This window comes from Sapajus apella, unplaced genomic scaffold (genome assembly GCF_009761245.1).
Source record: "Sapajus apella isolate SASKATOON/1434 unplaced genomic scaffold, GSC_monkey_1.0 scaffold165, whole genome shotgun sequence".
Taxonomy (NCBI): Eukaryota; Metazoa; Chordata; class Mammalia; order Primates; family Cebidae; genus Sapajus; species Sapajus apella.
In genome coordinates, this window is record NW_022437105.1 from 1592485 (window position 1) to 1613973 (window position 21489).

Genomic DNA, 21489 nt, shown 5'->3' on the forward strand with positions numbered 1-21489 from the left:
CTGACCCTCAGATTCCAGGATTTGAGAGCACAGGAACCTGACCCTCACATTCCAGGATTTCAGAGCACAGGAACCTGACCCTCAGATTCCAGGATATGAGAGCACAGGAACCTGACCCTCAGATTCCTGGATTTGAGACCACAGGTGCCTGACCCTCAGATTCCAGGATTTGAGACCACCGGTGCCTGACCCTCAGATTCTAGGATTTGAGATCACAGGAACCTGACCCTCAGATTCCCGGATATGAGATCATAGGAACCTGATCCTCACATTCCAGGATTTGAGATCACAGGAACCTGACCCTCAAATTCCTGGGTTCACGTCTGGATCTTCTCTTTCCTTGATACAGGACCTTAGGCAAAATACCTAAAGTTTTGGATATTCAGTTCTTCCTATTTATAATTTTTAAAATTTTTAAAATTATACGTTTGATCGTTATGTTCTAGGCTCACTGCCTATCTCCAGAAGACAGTAAAATAGGTTTAATCTGTAGGAGGATCAGCAACTGTGTTTAATGCTAATTAGCAACTGCATTTAGTTGTAACCTCAGGCATGCTGTCTATAATAAAGTAAGATTATTACAATGAGCCTGGAGTTGAAATTAATCAAAACAAAAGTGGTGTCTCCAGGATGGGCCAGTGCCACTGAAACACCCCATGGCGCAGTGTTACCGAGGACACGTGTGGGCCGGGCTGGCCATGCTCACCTGCCCCGCTGTGTTCCCCGTGTGCCACAGTGCGTTCCTCAGGTGCTCGCCGGTCCCCGTGGTGGAGTTCACCACCTTGAGGGACACACCGGAGTAGCCGTAGGCCCGTGTGGGCTGGTCCTCCCAGTAGGTCTGTGTGACCTGTTTCCACATCACCACGTAGAAGCGGCTGCTCGACTGGTAGCCAAAGACGAAGCCAGCATAGTCGTCGTCCCGGTCAGTGTTTACGTAGAAGGTGCCACTGAAGTCCACGGACCCGAACTCGTCAAAGCCTGGGTGCAACACCATAATGTTTCATTAGAAACACCTTTCAGGTGGCCAGGCACAGTGGCTCATGCCTGTAACCCCAGCACTTTGGGAGGCAGAGGTGGGCGGATCACCTGAGGTCAAGAGTTCGAGACCAGGCTGACCAACATGGAGAAACCTCGTCTCTACTAAAAATACAAACATTAGCCGGGCATGGTGGTGGGTGTCTGTAATCCCAGCTAGCAAGGAGGCTGAGTCGGGAGAATCACTTGAATCCAGGAGCGGAGGTTGCAGTGAGCCAAGATTGTGCCACTGTACTCCAGCCTGGGGGGCAGTGAGACTCCTTCTCAAAAAAAAAAGGAAACACATTTCAGGCAATCTCCAGCTTGACCATCTGACAGTGGATGCCCAGTGGGCAGGGTGGGCTCTCCTCTTCACCCCACTGGACTCTTTTTACCAGGAGATTAGTGTAATTGAAGAGACTTTTTTTAGATTCAACTTAAAGAGTTCTGAGAGAGTTATGAGGTCCCATTTCATAGACCAAGTTTGTAAGATAAAATGGTTTACTGAAATTGCAGAGACTTCAGAGAGGCAGGTGCATGCACCTGTCAAGATTATTTAGACAGTTTCACAGACCAAGGATGGGGGCTTCAGAAAGACCACACCGCATCATCCCACCTGCAGGATCTGAAAGCGCAGTCTGCATCCTCTGCGGGCGCCTCCCCAGAGCAATGCTGGCACCATCGCCTGTCTCAGAGACTCACCTACGGCAATGCCGGGGTCCGAGTTGGCTGTCTGAACCAGCTCCTTGCCTTGATGGCGAATGACCCAGTTGGGATCAATCTGGGTGGTCCCTTTGGGATCCAAAGGCACCATCTGGAAGTTCCTGAAGTCCGTCTCACTGATGGCGTTGTTTTCAGGACACACGTCGTCAATATCTGGGACGTTGTCATTGTCAAAATCATCTTTACAAATATCACCCCGGCCATCACCTACTCACAAAGAACAAACAAAAAGAAAAAAAAAAAAAAAGAAGCAAAGTCGGTGGTTTGCCATTTGCTTTTCTGTGTCTGAGAAACGTGAGTGCATAGTCCTCTGAGCATCTGAGCCTGAGTGCTCTGCAGTGCTTTGTGGATTCGTGCTCTGCAGTCTCCAGAACGTTTGACTTCGCTGCCGCGAAGAGCCTCAACGCTTTTCACAACGTTTTCCTGGTAAATATGCAGCAAAGGCTAGCACAGCAAATTCACAGACAGCCATTTCTCACCGTGTTCCAAACCCAGTGCTGAGGGGATAAACCGGAATGGCTGTCAAGCAAGGTCAACCTGCATTCTCAGCTGTGTTTGTGAATAGTTTTCTGAATGTTTGTTATGACTTTTCTTAATCATCTTTGCCTCTTACAGTTTATTTGACTTTAAAGCGGGACTCACACTAAAATGGCCTCTCCTGGGAAGACACAGATGTCGCTGTCTAGGGGTCCTTGTGGTCAGGTTTTCAGTGGGGTTGTGGCATGGTGGGGAGTGGGGGTTAGGTGGGCCTGGTGCAGATGGGGGGACCATGAATTTGCCACACATGTCCAGTCTATCAGTCTACGGCTACGATGATAACCTGACAGGCAGATTGCCATGTACTGAATTAGCTATCACGTGGCCTATTGTTTTAGAAGGAGACAAGGCAACTGGATTGAATATCTCATCATATTCTTCCACTAGTTTTCTGCTCAAGAGCATACTCCACCTGCTGTGTGGCAGGCACGAAGCTGGTATCAGGGCATTCTGAAATGGTAAAATGCTGTTCTGCCTGTCGGCTTCTACCCGTCCCAGCCACCCTTGGGGGAATGCTGCCTGGGAAACAAGTTCCCGCCCGCCCGAGCGTGGAGTCCAGATGAGGCTTCCTGTGCTGGCTCCAACCCTTCACGCCGCTCAGGGAGGGCCCGGGAGCTGCCCTTCTGATCCCAGCATCTCCCACATGCTTCTGAGTCATGCTGGCTCAGACACCCATCGTGTCCTTATCTCCGTCTGTCCAGGATGTGCCTTCCAAAGGCAGCCTGCATCAGCCTGGCCCCATCCGAGGGCCACTTTCTCACAGCCTCCCCGGAAGCCCTGGAGCACAGCCGTGCCCTTGTTTATTACTTAGGGATGCTGGCTTAGAGGACTGCAGCCCATCCAGCGCCTTCCTCGGCGCCTGTGGCTACCGGCCACCTATCCATGCTCCCCACCGAGCAAAGCAGCTCTTCTGCTTCACACTCCTGCCACTGTTGTTTGCTTTGCCCTTAAAAACGTCCTCCGTGTCCCCTGCCTGGCCCCATACACCAAACCCCTGACTCAGCCTACGTTTGTAACAGCATTCCTTCTAGGAGATCAACATCCTGGAAGTAACACGGAGGCAGGGATTTCTCCTCCACCGCCTGACGCGCACATGCGCTTGAGGCAGCACACCTGCTGAAGGGCGGGCACACAGCTGAGAACGTGCAGAGCCGTCAGGGCAGAGGAACTCATACTGCATGGCCCCACGGGCAGCTTAATTTGCCCAAAGCGACCGCATTTTTCCAGCAGGAGACTTGAGACCATCCCCACACACACATATCTTGCCCTGGCCGGCTGCTCGGAAGCCGTTTTCCTCCACGCCCAGGAGTGGAGGCAGCACCCACCGTCCAGGTCCTCCTGGTCCGGGTTGGGCACCAGCCGGCAGTTGTCCCTGTCGTCGGGGACGCCATCGTTGTCATCATCGGGGTCGCAGGCATCGCCCTGGCCGTCACTGTCGTGGTCGGCCTGGTTGGCGTTGGAGATGTAGGGGCAGTTGTCCTGGTTGTTCTGGTGGCCGTCCTCATCTATGTCCTCGTTGTTGTCACACTGGTCTCCGACGAGGTCATTGTCCATGTCGGTCTAGGGGAGAGGGCGTGAGGGAGACAGCAGAGGAGCGCCGATTGGAGGAGGCGGAGAGGAGCCGGCAGGACGTGAGCCCGAGAGCCGTCTCCTCGTCCTGCGGCAGCGCTGGCCCAAGGTCACACCGACCCCGACGTCAAGACCGGCACTGGGCCCAGGACCCTTGGTCCAGGAACCTCTCCACCCTCGGCCACCTCTCCACAGGGATTCACTTTACTAAAGGAAGATGCCTGAGCTTCTCCACTGGGAAAGCATGAAGTACTGGGTAATTAAGTCTCTTTCCTACACCATTTGCTATAATATATCCTATGTTGGCATCAGGAAAATAAGGAGAGAATTCTGTCAGGCACAGCCTCGCTCCAGCTGATGCGATGCAGGCGTCTATTCATATGGCCTGTGGCCACTGAGATCAATTGATTTCAACTGAAATCACTGAAAATGCCATGGCGTCCTGCCTTGGCGGAGCACACGCAAAAGGGCCAAGGCCCCATGCAGGGGGCTGATGAGGACGCCCCACCCCACTGCCCGCGGCCGCCCTCATCTGGTCGGGGTTGTGTACCATGGGCAGTTGTCACAGTGATCCCCACACTGTCATTGTGCATGTCCCTCTGATGAGGACCCCCATCCCCACCCCCCTGCCCGCGGCTGCCCTCACCTGGTGGGGGTTGTGTACCATGGGCAGTTGTCACAGTGATCCCCACACTGTCCCTCTGCATGTCCCTCTGATGAGGACCCCCATCCCCACCCCCCCGCCCGCGGTTGCCCTCACCTGGTCGGGGTTGTGCACCAGGGGGCAGTTGTCACAGTGATCCCCCACACCGTCACCGTCTGTGTCCCTCTGGTCAGTGTTGTAGACGTAGGGACAATTGTCTCGTTCATTGAAGACATCTGTTGGTGTTGAAAAGGGAAAAAAAAAAAACAGAAGGAAGAACAGGTGAGCTTAGAAAAAGCACACGACTTTTCCTATCACATTAAATTGCTTACAGTCACGCTTTTATTTAATGATAATAAAAAGCCTAAGAATACAGTAAAATATAAAGACTACTAGATTCTGGAAGAACATATGACGAGTCTGCACTTGAGCCTGGCCCGAGCTCCTGCTGCTCCAGGTGCCCCGAGAGAAGGAAGAGGCATGTGGTGACGGTGGCACTGGGCTGCAGGGCTCGTCCGGGTAAAGCATCCACTGGGAGCAGTGGCAGAGGCAACCACGATACACCCACGTTATTCTAACTGAGCCCTGCGGGAGGAGTTTCCAATACACAGTTAGAAATAACGGCGCAGAGGCGGCTATCCCAGGACCAGGACACAGGACAGACCCATGGCTCCTGGAAGCTCCGTTTGATGAACACACGTCGTGGCTTCTTGGAACTTTTGGATGAAGAGTGAACATAAGAGAAGACACTGTGAAGAGGCACAAGGCCCAGGACTGCAAGGCTGGGGGCGGAGAGAGGAGGACGCCAAGTTCACAGCTTTCCACAGAGCGGGCCTGTGGCCGGACAACCCTGACCCAAGGGAAAAGGCAAGGCAGAATAAGCATGGGCCTCTATGGGAATAACTGAATGAGTCATTTCATCTTACAGTAGTGTAAAGATGAAAGGAGCTTATCCAAATTCAGAAGAAAACATGAAGCTTGAAAATGCCTCCAATGGTGACCCTTTAAATGCATGCATCGGGCTGGGTGGCTCACACTTATAATACCATCACTTTAGAGGCCGAGGCAGGTGGATCAAGACCAGCCTGATCAACATGGTGAAACCACATCTCTACTAAAAATACAAAAGTAGCTGGGTGTGGTGGCGCGCACTTGTAATCCCAGCTATGGAGGCTGAGGCAGGAGAACCACTTGAACCTGGGAAGTGGAGGTGACACCATTGCACTCCAGCCTGGGCAACAGAGCAACACTCCATCGCAAAAAAAAAAAAAAAAAAAAAGGAGCCCGTGTGGAAGGGGCAGATGCACTCACCATCCCCGTCGATGTCCACGGAGCAGGCGTCGCCCTCCCCGTTGCTGTCGGTGTCGATCTGGGCGGGGTTGTGCACATATGGGCAGTTGTCACAGCGGTCCCCAACCTCATCCTTGTCGTAGTCAGCCTGGCGGGGGTTGAAGAGCAGCTGGCAGTTGTCCTGGGAAACCAAGAAAGGAAAGACTTTAGCAAGGATCACAGGAATGTGTGTCGGGCCCTTTAGCGCTTACAAGTTATGTACTCAGAGTTCATCAAAATCAATATGGAAATCAAAGAAGACAGTTAGGGCTGGGCCCGGTGGCTCACACCTGTAATCCCAGCACTTTGGGATGGGCAGATCACCTGAGATCAGGAGTTTGAGACCAGCCTGGCCAACATGGTGAAACCCTGTCTCTACTAAAACTACAAAAATTAGCCGGGCGTGGTGGTGCTTGCCTGTAATCCCAGTTACTCAGGAGACTGAGGCAGGAGAGTCACTTGAACCCAGAAGGTGGAGATTGCAGTGAGCCAAGATCGTGCCACTGCACTCCAGCCTGGGGGACAAGACTGAAACTCCGTCTAAAGAAAAAAAATGCCAGTTAGCCCTCGCCAAATACTTTTTCAATATCAAATCATTTTATCATTATTTATGCATCGGTCTTTTGCTGAAAATTTGGAGACTGCTAAGGCAAAAATGGTATACCAGACACTTCATGGTGAGGAGAGATATGTAAATATCAGACACATGGATGGATTAGTGAGTCAGTGCCTCCATCAAAGTCAGATGTAAGAAGGCAGTAAGTAAAATTCATCCATTCGTGCTACAGCTGTTTTGTGTACAAACACGTGAAACCATTTGTGTTTGCGGCAGTTTTCTCAGAACAATGGTAATGTTTTAAATGTTGCCATAAAGGTAAGTCTATCACCCATGGTGGTGCCAGCCTTGCCCATCACTGGCTCCTCGGCAGAAGGAGGGGAGGTCTTCTATTTTTGTGCAGTGAAAGTAGATAAAATTATTCAAAACATTCCTGGCAGCACACTCTAGGTAGCCCCACGCCCTGAGGAAATCTGCTTTTGAAACGACTGACTTTATGGTGGCCGTCAGGAGCTGCTTACGCACAAACGCTTGCAAGACAGTTGCCCAGACCCTTGGGTAGAAAGCGGCCTCTGCAGACCGCGCTGCTCACGGACCCCGCTGCTCCTGGAACCCGGGCAGGTGCGCGGCACGAGCCGCTCCTACCTTCTCGTCGGTCACACCGTCATTGTCATCGTCGTCGTCACAGGCATCGCCAATCCCGTCCTTGTCGAAGTCTTCCTGCCCAGAATTAGGCAGATGGGGGCAGTTATCCTGCAATTGGGGAAGGAAGAATGCTTGGAAAAATCTTTTGGAAAGCGTCTCTTTCAGGAACGCAGGTGACATGAGGTAAGCACGGCGCTGAGGAGGAAGCATGCCCCGTCTGCCCCGGGTCGGATTGCACGCTCCCGGGAGAGCAAGGAGGAGGCCAGGAGGCCAGAGGCGAGGCATTTCTTCTCAACTCCTGCCCTGGAAATTATGTCACCACCACTCGTGAGGGAGACAGAAGCAACTTGTGTTCGGAGCCCAGATCCCAGTGAGGTTTTGCCAAACAGCTGCAGACACGAGAGTACCACAAGGTTTTGCTCCGAGAGAACGTGGGAGAGAAAAGAGGCTTTGGTGGTCCTTTCCTTCCCACAGACTTCCACTCATAAATCAAAAGCCAAAGCTTATAAACATCTCACCCTTGACCCCTACAACATCTCCAAGAAAAGAGTCTTTTGAAAGTGTATGTGGTACGTTCAGAAACCAGGGCTGAGGCCTTGAAATTCTCTACTAACTTAGGCCTTCACAGTGAGTTTGTAATGCGTAACTGGGAAAAAAAACTCATTTCGTTTCAGTCCAGTTACACCACAATTTAAAGCTGAGCTGTGCGGACGTAACAGCTGGAGGGAACTGAAGATCCAGGGAAAGGGAGAGCGTCCATTTCAGCTTCGTGAACACGCGTACGAGAGCTGCAAGGGGCGTCTCCTCCCCGTGGCTCAAAGCGCATCACTCGTTCAGTCAGAAGGCAGCTCCTGGGGTCCCATCCTGGAGGCCAGGGGCCTTTTGTCATGTCTCACTTTTAAATCCTTTTGTTCTCATAAATTATATATTTACATATGTAACTTTGTAAATTATGTACCATTTTTGAAGTCATTAAATTTTCATCTAAAATTCCACCATAATGAAAAGAATAATCAGGATGTCTCTAGCAGCATGGAGTCAGCTGCAGGTGACCTTCTGAAGTGAGGAGCTGTGGGAAGGGTAGGCTGGGTGGCCACGGGGTGTAACACAGGTGGGGGTCAGTGCCTCATTGATTTTAAAGCGTATTCATATTTTGTTTCAGTCAGTATTTGCCATCTTTAATCAAGAGGGACTGAAAGAAAAATTAACACAAAATTCACGAGAATGACTAAATATTAAATACAAGAATCTCTTTACACTTTCAAATGACATTTTGTGTCGGTTTGTGGCATTTACATGTCTGACTTTCTTCAGGCATAAAACTACACTGAAACATCTTGGAACGCCCTGTGCAGTGCACTGAGTGGCAGTCCCCACAGGGGTGTCCACGACCTGCTGTCTGGAGCCCGGGAATGTCACCTGAAAAGGCCGAAGTGAATTTCATCTATATGGTAACAAGTGCAATCAGGTCAAGGACCTTGAAAGGAGCCTCATCCTGGATTATCTGGGTGGGGCCTAAACACAACCACAGATGTTCTTATCAAAGACAGGCAGGAGAAGTTTCCAGACAGAAAGGCACTGGAGAAAGCGGAATGAATGCGGAGCAGCGGTCCGGGTGACGCAGCCACCAGCCCCAGAAGCCCAGCGACTGCCACTCTGGGGAACGCCCCGATAGCACCTGGCCATTGTGTTTCTGGCCTCCAGAGCTGGGAAATAACAGATTCCTCTTGTTCTAAGCCTCCTGGCCATGGCACTCATGAAAGCCATCCAGCCTGTGATGGGCTGTGACAGAGCTCTTCCTTCCCGCCAGCTGAGCTGCTCCTTTACTGCAGCATGCTTGGCTTTGGGGAGAAAACCATGTCCTAAGTCTTTCCAAGCCAGTCCCCACCTGCCTGAGACACCACGGCCTCTGCACAGCCTGGAGCTGAGCGTGGAGCTGGCTGCCTCTCCCGCTGCTCACGGCGTCAGGTGTTGTGACACACGCAGTTGCGAATATGGGCCAAGATGCCTGCCATTCCCAGGCATCCAGCAGTGGGCAGCACCAAGATGTGGCTGCATCCAGTAAGGACCCCCAGAAAGGGGACCAACAGGGATACCTTCAACCTGGTGGTCGTGACCTTTAGACAGGAGGCCTGAGAAATGCTCCCTGCAAATTCACCATGCTTCCGAATTCGCTGTGCTCCCCCCCGGACGCAGCATCCCTGGCACCTGGAGGAGGACTGACCCCTTGGCCCCGGGTTCCTGCGACCCTGTGCCCTCACCTTGATGCAGTGGTAAGTGGCATTGGTGGCGCAGACCAGGTTGAGGTTGGGCCAGCCGTCCAGGTCCGAGTCCTCCCCACAGATGAGCCCATCGCCCGCGTAGCCCGTCCGGCACTCGCACTTGTACATGGGGTCACTGAAGTGGCCCAGGTAGATGCACTCTGCATGCTTGTGGCAGTTGTGTGTCTTGTCCTTGCACGGGTTTTCGGGCTCACACACCTGCGGGAGAAGGGCTGTGTGGTTAGCAACAGGCAGGACGGTGGCTCCGGAGGCGTTGGGGGGGCGTCGGGCACGAGGGCCCCAGGAGGCCCCATCCCAAGCAGATGAGAGTCCTGAACCGGGAGGGGCTTTCTGGACGTGCACTTGAGGTGCCGGTCGTTCCCAAGGCTCTGAGAGCAACTCGGCCATCTCCACTGCGGCTCACCAAGGATGCCGCTGACAGCTGAGAGGCGGTGGGCTGACACTCACAGGTGCCTGGGTGAGCGCTCAGCCCTGCAGCCTTGCGAGAGAAGCCGCTGAGCCTGCAGGTGCTCTGCTTCCCGGCCAGACCCTCCCACATGCCTCCCGGCCACATCACCCCTTCCTCTTCTTTCTCCTGCTTCTTTTCTGGACTCATCTGGTTTTTCCAAAGACTTTCACAACACAAAAGGAAGGCGGGCTTTGCGTACTTGCTTTTCCGCCTTGGCAGCCTCCAGGCCGACCCCAGTGGGCTGGGTCCCTCTGTAGCGGGGCGGACATGGCAGGCAGTGGAAGCCGGGCTGAGTGTTGACACAGCGGGGCACCTTACTGGTGGAGAAGCAGACGTCGGGCACCAGGGCACACTGTGGGACAAGCGGATGTGAGAGGCCACTCCCAACCTCCATGGCACCCACAGCCCGGGGCGGGGTCACCCACCTCATCCAGGTCCTCACAGTGGGTGCCATTGCCCAAGAAGCCCACGGGGCAGGAGCCGCAGGACCAGGACCCATCCGGGAAGCTGCTGCACTGGGCTCCCGGGAAGCAGGGGTTGGATAAACACCCATCTGGGTGGAAGAAGGCGAAGCAGAGTTAACCACACAGCCTGCTCAGCACAAAAGGAAGCCAGCCCTGTGTGCCACCAAACACTCTGGGATGTCCTTGTCATAAAACTGTGTAGTCAGGAGTGCTCTGGTGTGATACTGCACCATCATCAAGAGGCGTCATCTCCAAGAATACATTGCTCAGGAGGACGAAGTGCCAAGAGTGACAGGAGCACATGTACATTATGACTACACATCACGTGCCACGCAACAAAACTACACCTTCCACAACACACAACTCCACACCACATGCCACACTGCACAACTACCTTCCACAACACACACCTACATACCACGTGCCACACCGCACAAACTACCACCTTCCACAACATACAACTCCATGCCACGTGCCACACTGCATGACTACCACCTTCCACAACACATAACTCCACACCACGTGCCACACTGCACGACTATCACCTTCCACAACTCCACGCCACGTGCCACACTGCATAACTACCACCTTCCACAACACACAACTCCAGGCCACGTGCCACACCGCATGACTACCACTTTCCACAACTCCACACCACATGCCACACTGCACAACTACCACTTTCCAAAACACACTACATGCCACGTGCCACACTGCACAGCTACCACCTTCCACAACACACACCTACACGCCACGTGCCACACCACACAACTACCACCTTCCACAACACAAATACACGCCACGTGCCATGCCTCACAACTATCACCTTCCACACACAACTGCATGCCACATGCCACACCTTACAGCTATGTGCCACATTCCAGACCACACAGCTACACACATGCCACACCACACAACTACCACCTTCCACAACACACAACTCCACGCCACATGCCATGCCGCACAACTACCACCTTCCACAACACAAAACTCCACGCCGTGTGCCATGCCACACAATGACCTTCCACAACACACACCTACACACCATGTGCCACACTGCACAACTACCACTTTCCACAACACACAACTACGTGCCACGTGCCACACTGCACAACTACCACCTTCTAAAACACACAACTACATGCCGTGTGCAACACCGCACAACTACCTACACAACTACCTACGCGCCACATGCCACACCACACAACTACAACCTTCCAGAACACAGAACTACACGCCACGTGCCACACTACACAACTACCTATGTGTTATGTTCCAGACCACAAAACTATCCATGCACCACCTTCCACAACACACAACTACACCTTCCACTCTGCACAACTACGTACATGCCACATGCCACATTGCACAACTACCTACGCACCACAATCCAGACTATACAACTACTCACTCCCACCTCCCACAACAGACAACTACACACCAGGTGCCACAGCACACAACTACCTATGTGCCATGTTCCAGATAACACAACTACTCACATGCCACCTTCCACACCACACATCTACCTATGTGCCATGTTCCAGATCATGTAATTACCTACACACCACCTTCTACAATACACAACTGCCTATGCACCATGTTCCACAACACACAATTACACCCCAGGTTCCACACCACACTACCTATGCATCACATTCCAGCCCACACAACTACCCATACACCACCTTCCACAAAACACAACTACACGCCAGGTGCCACACTGTGCAACTACCTACTTGCCATGTTCCAGACCACACAACTACCTGTGTTCCACCTTCCACAACACAAAACTAGCATGTGTCCCCTTGCAGACCACACAACTGCCCACACACCATGTTCGAGACCACAACACATAACTACACTCCAGCTGACACACCGCACAACTACCTATGCACCACATTCCAGACCACACAACATGTGCCACATTCCAGACCTCACAGCTGCCCATGCATCATATTCCACACCACACAATTGCCCACCTGCCACCTTCCACACCACACAACTACCTACACACCATGTTTCACAACACACTACCCACATGCCAGGTTTCACAGTACACAACTACCCACATGCCATGTTCCCACCACACCATGTTCCAGACCACATATCTGCCCACGTGCCATGTTTCACACTGCACAGCTTCCCACATGCCATGCTCCAGTCCTCACAACTATTTACATGCCGTTTGACACCACACAACTACCCACGTGCCACTTTCCACACTAAAAACCACTTATGTGCCACGCCAGACCATACAACTACCCATGTGCCACATTTCAGATTGCACAGATAACCACATGCCACATTCCACACCACACAACTACCCACACACCACATTCCACACCACACAACTTCCCACACTCCACATTCCACAGCACACAACTAGCCACATTCCACAGGCCACACCACAAGGCATCTTTTTTGTTTTTACATGAGAAATACAGCAGGACTGAAACAGATGCGAAAAGCAGTTATCTTTGCGTGTGAAACTAAAATGGATTTTTCTTGTCTGTGTTTTTCATGTGGTTTCCCAGCACCTGTGCACTTTTCATGAGAATGATGCCCGAGGTTCAGCACCTGCTGCGCCCCTCACTCACCCACGGGGCAGCTCCTCTTGTTGCACATCTGGCGTTCCTGCACATCCCCCACGCAGGCCTTCCCTCCGTGCTGAGGCTCCGGGCTATTGCAGACTCGCGTGCGCTCCCGGATCCCTCCAGCACAGGTGACGGTGCAGGCTGACCACGGGGACCAGGGGCTCCAGCGGCCGTCGACTGTGGGGAGAGCCAAGCAGGGGTAGCTCAGAGCAAGGCCTGGGGCAGAGAACGCCAGCTGGCTGAGCGAAGGAAGAGCAGGTGGGCCTGGTGTTCCCTGCGCAGCCCCACAGACTGGTTTCTCCCCAGGATGGCTGACTAAGGTTCAGAGAGTCATCACACCACTAAGCCTGTTACAGTTTTGGTGGATTTGGGGACTGCTGCAGATGACAGCACTTCCAGCAGCTTTGCTGTGATCTCTTGGTCTCTAGAAGAAAAATCATAAAATATCTTCTATTTAATAAAACAATTTTTTTAATACAAAGGTCTCACTATGTTGTCCAGGCTGGTCTCAAACTCCTGGCCTCAAGCAATCTTCCTGCCTCAGCCTCCCACAGCCTTGGGATCACAGGCACGGTGAGGCACCATGCCCAGCCCCCATCACCTTTTATCCTGAGAAGCTCAGAACTCCTCACCAAGGTGTCCCTCAGTCATGGAGGGTGGCCTCCACTCAGAAGCCTGCTGTGACACCAAACGTCACCACAAGCAGTTTCCAAGAGGCGTGGGCAGAGCTCAAAGCAACCGCTGCACCGCTCTTCCTCCTGGCACGTTCATGCCCGTCCTGAGCCAGGTCTCCCTGGGGAAGCCCTGACGCCTTGGACCAAGTGCTCTGTAACTCCGACCCTGGGGTGCCCAGACTCAGGGAAAGGTCACTCCAGCTACACGGTTCAGTGCATCCGCGGTGTCCCCTGTCCACACTCACTCCCCGTCCCCACTCACTCGCGTCCACTCACCCCATCCACACTCACTCCCCAACCACACACACTCACACCCACACTCACGCTCACACTCACTCCCCATCCACTCACCCCACCCACACTCACCCCATCCAAACTCCTTCCTACCCACACTCACTCCCACCCACAATCCCTCCCACCCACAAACACTCACACCCACACTCACCCCATCCACACTCACTCCTACCCACAATCACTCACACCCACACTCACTCCCATCCACACTCACTCACTGACACCCACTCACTCCCACTCACATTCACTCCTATCCACACTCTGACCCACACTCATTCCCACCCACACTCACTCCCATCCCCACTCACCCCCACCCACACTCCCACCCAGACTTCCACTCACTCCCCATCCAAACTCACTCACACCAACACTTACTCCCATCCAGACTCACTCCCATCCACATTCACTTGCACCCACTCACTCCCACTCCAACTCACTCCCACTCCTATTTACTCCCACACCCACTCACTCCCGTCCACACTCACTCCCACCCACTTCCGTACACACTCACTCCCACCCACACTCCCATCCAGACTCACTCCCAACCACACTCGCTCCCACCTACACTCACTCTCACCCAAACTCACTCCCACATACACTCACTCTCACCCACACTCACTCCCATCCACACTCACTCCCACTCACACTCAGTCCTGTCCACACACACACTCCAACTCACACTCCCATCCACACTCACTCCAACCCACACTCACTCCCACCCACACTCTCATCCACACTCCCACCCACTCACTCCTTTCCACACTCACTCCCAYTCATACATTCACACTCATAGTCCCATCCACACTCACTCCCATCCACACTGACTCCCGTCCACACTCCCACCCACACTCAGTCCCACCCAAACTCCCATCCACACTCACTGACATCCACACTCACCCCACACACACACACTCCCACCCAAACTCACCACACCCACACTCACTCCCACCCACACTCACTTCCCCCACACTCATTCCACCCACACTCACTCCCATCCACTCACTCCCACCCATTCCACCCACACTCACCCCACTCACACCCCATCCACACTCCACCCACACTCCCACCCACACTCACTCCCACCCACACTCCCACTCACCCCACCCACACTCACTCCCAACCACACTCATTCCACCCACACTCACCCCACTCACACTCACCCCACCCACACTTCCACCCACACTCACTCCCACCCACACTCCCACTCACCCCACCCACACTCACTCCCACCCACACTCACCCCATCCACATTCACTCCCACCCACACTCACCCCACTCACATCCCACTCACACTCACCCCACCCACACTCACACCCACCCACACTCACCCCACCCACACTCACTCCACCCACACTCACTCCTATGACAGAGCAGCAGTGCTGCCTCACTCATCTTTTAGTCTGTCCTGAGCAGGGATGAAATGGGGTATCTCAGAGGAGGTTGGTGCTCAGCACAGGTGAGCAGTCAGTCACAAAGGATGGATCCAATACGGAGCCAGGCCCTGGGTGCAGCCTCCTGTGCTGCTTGGCTGGGCTGGGCTGGAACAGGCTGTGGCACCTGGATCCCGGCTCCAGCTGAGGCTGCTCATTCTGAGCCACCTGCAAACCCGCCCACCCAGGGGCCCGCCTTCCCCACACTTACTTGGGCATGGGGCACCCTCGCAGGCTTTGGTCTCCCGGCCACTCCCTTTGCAGTTCCTGCCCCCCATCTGGGGCACTGGGGAGTTGCACAGACGGATGCGTGTGATGTTGCCGACTCCACAGGTCACAGAGCATGAAGACCAAGGTGACCAGTGGCTCCAGCCGCCATCCTGCCGGACTAACACAAGAAGCACAGAGGATCAGGCTGTGCCAGCCACAGGGGTGTGTGCCTATCAGCCCGTGCCTTACCAGCTCAGGAGCACCTCACAGCTGCAGAGGAGAGGGAAGGAGCACCCCCACCAACAGCCAGGAGAAAGAGCCTCGCCTGGCCAGACTCCTCGCAAAGGCTGAGCACCTCCAGAGGCAGCTCTGTCCTATGCAAAGGTCTCAGGTGACTGAGAGAAGCCCGGCTCCTCCCCACAGACAAGCGGGCGTCACCTGCCCGACACTCACTGCGGGTGTCGCACTTGCTCAGGCTGCAAGCCCGCGTCTGGATGGAGGGCCCCAAGCAGGTGTTGCTGGTGACGTCACAGGACCGTCCTCTCTGCTGGGTCCCAGAGCCACAGGTCACGGAGCACTCAGTCCACTCTGCCCATGGAGACCAGCCCTCCTCACCGTCCACTGCTGCCGGAGGAAGCAAACAGTGGCTCAGGCCCCGCCTGGCAGATGTGCCACAGAACAGAGAGGCACAAGGCAGCTGGTGTGGGCCGTGGTTTGTGCATGCAAGAGTCTGAGGAGCCAGTGCCTGGCCGGGCAGCTGAACATTTCTGTGGCTGGCCCCTGGCTCCCTGTGACCTAAGTTCATGACCCGCACAGGAGCTCAGGGGCTGCCGTTCCAGTGAAGAGCAAATACACATTTCTGGGTCTACTAGTGGGTGCTGAGGGGAGCTAAATCCATGTGTCCAGAAAACTCTTTCAATTGATCTTATAAACTAGCTTGCCAAAGACAAGTGCTTGATCTTGTCTACATGAAGTTTCATTAAAGTTATAAAGATTTAATGTATTACCATTTAACCTCTGTCCGCTGATTTACATAATGTAGTGAAACATTCAATTATTGGTGAAAGTTACAGCTCACTTATTTCCAAATAAACTGAAACAAGCAAATAAAAAGGCAATTCCCTGTAAAGAAATTCTTTATCGGTAATCACAGCCCCTAAATAGGGGGAAAGACAGCAACTTAATGCCAGAAATAATTCCTGTAAGGAGATAAACCCAATGAATGTGCTATGACTAAATGTTCTAGAGAGCAGGGAAAAAAGAAAAGAAAAGGTAAATGGTCAAGAAGGCCTTTTTCTTGTTATGATGCTCTTGATAACATAAATTTTTGCAATTTACCCATCTGACAAAGGGCTAATATCTAGAATCTACAGACAATTTAAACAAATTTACAAGAAAAAAACAAACGACCCCATCAAAAAGTGAGCAAAGGATATGAACAGACAGTTTTCAAAAGAAGACATTTATGCAGCCAGCAAACATTAAAAAAGCTCCTCATCACTGGTCGTTAGAGAAATGCAAATCAAAACCACGCTGAGATACCACCTCACGCCAGTTAGAATGGTGGTCATTAAAAAATCAGAAGACAACAGATGCTGCAGAGGATGTGGAGAAAAATAAACACTTTCACACTGTTGGTGGGAGTGTAAATTAATTCAACCTTTGTGGAAGACAGTGTGGCAAGTCCTCAAGGATCTAGAAATAGAAATTGACCTATTCAACCCACAATCCCATTACTGGGTATATACCCAACGGCTTATAAATCATTCCATTATAAAGACATATGCACACGTATGTTTACTGTGGCACCGTTCACATTAGCAAAGACTTGGAACCAACCCAAATGTCCATCAATGATAGACTAGATAAAGAAATGTGGCACATAAACACCATGGAATACTATGGAGCCGTAAGAAAGGATGAGTTCATGTCCTTTTCAGGGACATGGATGAAGCTGGAAACCATCATTCTCAGCAAACTGACACAAGAACAGAAAACCAAACATCACATGTTCTCACTCATAAGTGGGTGTTGAACAATGAGAACACACGGACACAGGGAGGGGAACATCACACACTGGGGCCTGATGGTTGGGGGCTAGGGGAGGAATAGCAAGGGATGGGTGTATTGGAGAGGGATAGCATTAGGAGAAATTCCTAATGTAGATGACGGGGCGATGGATACAGCAAACCACTACCATGGCACGTGTATACCTATGTAACAAATCTGCACGATCTGCACATGTACCCCAGAACTTAAAGTAAAATAAATAAATAATAAAAAAACATAAACTGTCTCCTTTGAGTCTAATGGGGGCCCTTTGATGATCAATTATATTTTTATGCTTTGCCGGGAGCGATCTGACTTTGTGAATATCTAACAAACAGGTGTTTTCACAAATATCGAATTGTTGATTTTAATTGTAAGACTAACTGTATAGGGGATGAAATTTCTGCATTTTACAGGTAATAAATCTGAAGCTCAGAAAAAATCCCATCTTATTCAAAATCACAGAGTGGTGGAGCATGACCTCGGAGCCCCTGCTTTCTCTGTCCACATCTAGAGGTCAGGTGCCCCAAGGAGGACACAGCTCTGGGGCCAGAGGGAAATTCTGGGAATGTTTGGGGGATGGTGACTACTTTCATTCGGGAGAAGTGCTGCCTGGTCTTAGTGCAGCATTGACTCAGGGTGTGGACCTGAAGCACCTTCCCAATGGCATGGCACTGGGGAGCCACTGATGGTTCAGGAGCTCTGGGTGCGGTCGGCAGACCCAACCTGGAAAGGGAACTCAGCGCAGAGGTGGGAGGCAGCACTGACCTGAGGGCAGCACTGGGGCCACCCCAGTCTCTGAAAATGCACTGAGTTTTCAGGGTGGCTGGGGGCCCCCAGGGTGTCCATGCGTGGTTCCCCACCATCTCTGTTTCTGTTCCTTGGAACGTATTTCTATCACTTAGTGCATAGTCCTTGGGTACGAGTCTTTGGTTTTTGTTTGTCTGATTTTGTATTGTTCTTTTCCACAAGTGTGTGTGCAGGGATCACTCACGGTGGCAACACGGACACCGATCTGGGTGTGTTCTCTGACTCCCAGCTGGGGCTCCTTCGGGGCCTGCTCTGGGCTCGCCTGTGTGACATCTGAGCTCAGCTTCTCATCTGAGAAGCGGCAGGACAGGCCTTCCCTCCCCTGCATTCCCAGAGCTTCCACATTCATTTCTGGCCACGAGTCAGTCCACAGTGGATCACCAGTGGCTGGGGTGGCCCTATGATTCCCTCACCTGTACTCACGGGGCTAATCCTCATTCTTGTCCTCCAAAACTAACCAATTAATAATTAAACACACAAGCATGGAACTCCCAAAAATGCAGGACTCGCTTGCGGGCTGGCGATACTCACCGTGCAGGCAGGAAGGGCAGCATTCGCCTTCAATGAATGACGGGCTGGCACAGCTCGCAGGTGGGCAGGTGATTTGGTGGCAGATGGTTTTAAATTTCTACAAGTAAAGAAAGGCATGCCTGGAACTCTCATTTCAGAGCAGGGGACACTGGTACAGGGCGGAGACTGGAAGGGTGGACAGGACGGCTGAATGTCTTCCATCCCACGGACCATGCATTACAAACAGAGGTGTGGACATAGGGGCGTCTGGTTCTCCCATGAGTGCTCAGAGCCTAATAAGAGCCGGGGCCCCAGATGGCTCCTTGCATCCCTTCTGTTCCTTTCTCCCTTCACTGAGCAGCAAGGGGGCAACAGAGAGCGCCACGTTTCCTGGAGGAGGGAAGAAGGGATGGGCAGCGGGAGCTCCCGTGAGCTGAGGCTGAGGCCACTGTCAGCAGAAACAGAGTAACATTAACTACGGAGAGAGGCTGAATTGTCTGTCTGTTAGACTTTGGGCAGTGACTTCTATTTCCCCCAATGTTTCTGCCGAGCCTCAGGGCTCCACCAGAGCCACAACTGGCTTCCCGTTCTTCCTGTTTCTAACTGACTGGTGACGCTGGCCGGGTCACTCCCTCACCCTGGGAGCTGGTTCTTTGTGTGCAAAGGAAGAGGTTGATTCAAGTCATAGTTACGCTTCCTGGCCCTTCCAGGGCTCTTGCCCTCGGATCTCCTCACATAGCGTAATAGGCTTTACACTCGGCATTGAACGCTGGCATTTCCCGGCAGGCCAGCTGTGCCGAGTGTCCAGCAGTGCCTCTTCCCCCACGAGCCCTGCTCTGGGGCCTCACCTTGCAGGTACACGAGGTGCAGCTGTCCACCACCCATGTCTCATTTTCCGCAAAGAACCGGCCGTCCTGCCAGCAAGCTGACATGTTCCTCGTCTTAGGAGGGCCACCAATGAGCTCCCAGAGAAACTGGTTATCATTTGACTGGAACATAAAGTGAAACATTTAAGCACAGACGGTCATACAACACATTTAGTCATCACGCTTGAGGATGAAAATAAATTTCCTTCTTCATTAAGATCCTCTGAAGTCAAGCAGAACTTGACCTGATGCATCCCTGGGAGGACGACCCAGAAGCTGCCCACCTTCCTTATGCAGCGTTCTCAGCCCCTGCCACGGCTCAGCACTGCGTGGGCTTCTGGGGCACCCCATCCTCCTGCCTTCCAGGGGAGAGGAACTTGCGTGGCTCACAGCACGCCTGGGCCAGTTGGAGCGACGCTGGGGCTCCTTTAACTGGGGACACAAGGTGGGACAGGTGGAGGGGGAACGAGGTCCCCAGGCAGCAGCCACAGGACTGGCAGGGACACAGCCAGGCTCCTGGCCTTGCCGCCCTCCCTGCCCCCGGCTCCAACTCCTGGCATCATTTACTTCATGTCCTCTGGGTAGGAGGTACAGTCAGCATTCCTGCACCTTGTTTAGCCATGGGGATATCTCAGGCCACCGTGGCCCAGAGCACCTCGTCATGTGCAGTCCCTTTCTCTAAACTGCAAGCTGCCCATCCTGAACCCCCGCAGGTTTCCCTCTTTCTTCTCCGACACGCTGGGCTGCTCAGACCCACTTCACGCATGTCAGCCTCACAGAAACTGCGCATCCCACCTTAAACAAAAGACGTTTTCTCTGCAGGGGTGTGTGTGTGTGTGTACACTCATATGTGTATGTTTACTGAAGAGCTGAATTTCGGCTCATGCCTATAATCCCAGCACTTTTGGAGGCCAAGGCAGGCAGATCACTAGGTCAGGAGATCAAGGCCATCCTGGCCAACATGGTGAAATCCCATCTCTACTAAAAATACAAAAATTAGCTGGGCGTGCTGGCAGGCACCTGTAATCCCAGCTACTTGAGAGGCTGAGGCAGGAGAATCGCTTGAACCAGGGAGTTGGAGGTTGTCCTGAGCTGAGATCGCATCACTGCACTCAAGCCTGGTGACAGAGACTCCATCTCAAAAGAAAAAAAAAAAGAAGAAAGAAATAACTTACTTTGAAGACTGTGCCCAGGACTGTTTTCCTTGAGAATACTGCCCGAGGTACCCAACTTCCCTCACAACGCTGAATACTGAGCAAGGATCCCGAGGAGCCCGGCATCAACCTCCCCTGTGAACTGTGGGTTTTTACACACAGCGCGAGGCACCGCCAGGCCAGGGAGTGTTGAGACCCGCTGAGACGGGCCAGTGGCAGCGCTGCCCATGCCCTGTGACCCCCAGCGGTACCCGCGAGGGCACCCACCACTTTCTTGAGGTTCTCGCTGAGCTGGTTCACGAGGACGTGGAGCCCGGACAGCTCCTGGACCATGTTTCCCAGCTCCTCGCAGGAGCGCTCGCACACCTCCGGCCTCCTCTCTGAGCTGGGGCCCACGTACTCGGTGGTGATGTGAGGGCTGAGGCGCAGCGTCTCCGTGTTCTCGCTGATGGCATTGATCTCAGCTGAGGGGAAGGGAGCACGGAAGGATGGTGAGCATCATCAGGGACGGGGCCAGCAGCAGGGGCCGGGACCACAGGGAGGACCACAGGGGGGACCACATGGAGGACTACAGGGGGGACCACCAGGGGAAACACAGGGAGGATCACAGGGAGGACTACAGGGAGGATCACAGCGGGGACCACAGGGAGGATCACAGGGGGGACCACAGGGAGGATCACAGGGGGGA

General features: G+C 53.1%; 1 protein-coding gene across 2 annotated transcripts in view; it reads right to left on the bottom strand.

Annotated features, from left to right (window-relative positions):
* The window catches only part of THBS2 (thrombospondin 2), a 36602-nt gene that overhangs the window by 5605 nt on the left and 9508 nt on the right, over positions 1-21489 (bottom strand). The window contains exons 5-19 of one of the 2 annotated variants that reach the window (XM_032267106.1): positions 21069-21265; positions 19630-19770; positions 18803-18899; positions 15866-16033; positions 15414-15590; positions 12808-12981; positions 10172-10299; positions 9946-10098; positions 9278-9496; positions 7017-7124; positions 5798-5957; positions 4604-4722; positions 3600-3834; positions 1717-1944; positions 707-978 (exon numbers count right to left, since the gene is read on the bottom strand). In XM_032267106.1, coding sequence (XP_032122997.1) covers positions 707-978; positions 1717-1944; positions 3600-3834; positions 4604-4722; positions 5798-5957; positions 7017-7124; positions 9278-9496; positions 9946-10098; positions 10172-10299; positions 12808-12981; positions 15414-15590; positions 15866-16033; positions 18803-18899; positions 19630-19770; positions 21069-21265 — 2576 coding nt within the window. Of the gene's footprint in view, positions 1-706; positions 979-1716; positions 1945-3599; positions 3835-4603; positions 4723-5797; positions 5958-7016; positions 7125-9277; positions 9497-9945; positions 10099-10171; positions 10300-12807; positions 12982-15413; positions 15591-15865; positions 16037-18802; positions 18900-19629; positions 19771-21068; positions 21266-21489 lie in introns of both variants that reach the window. The other variant, XM_032267105.1, reaches the window with a different exon arrangement.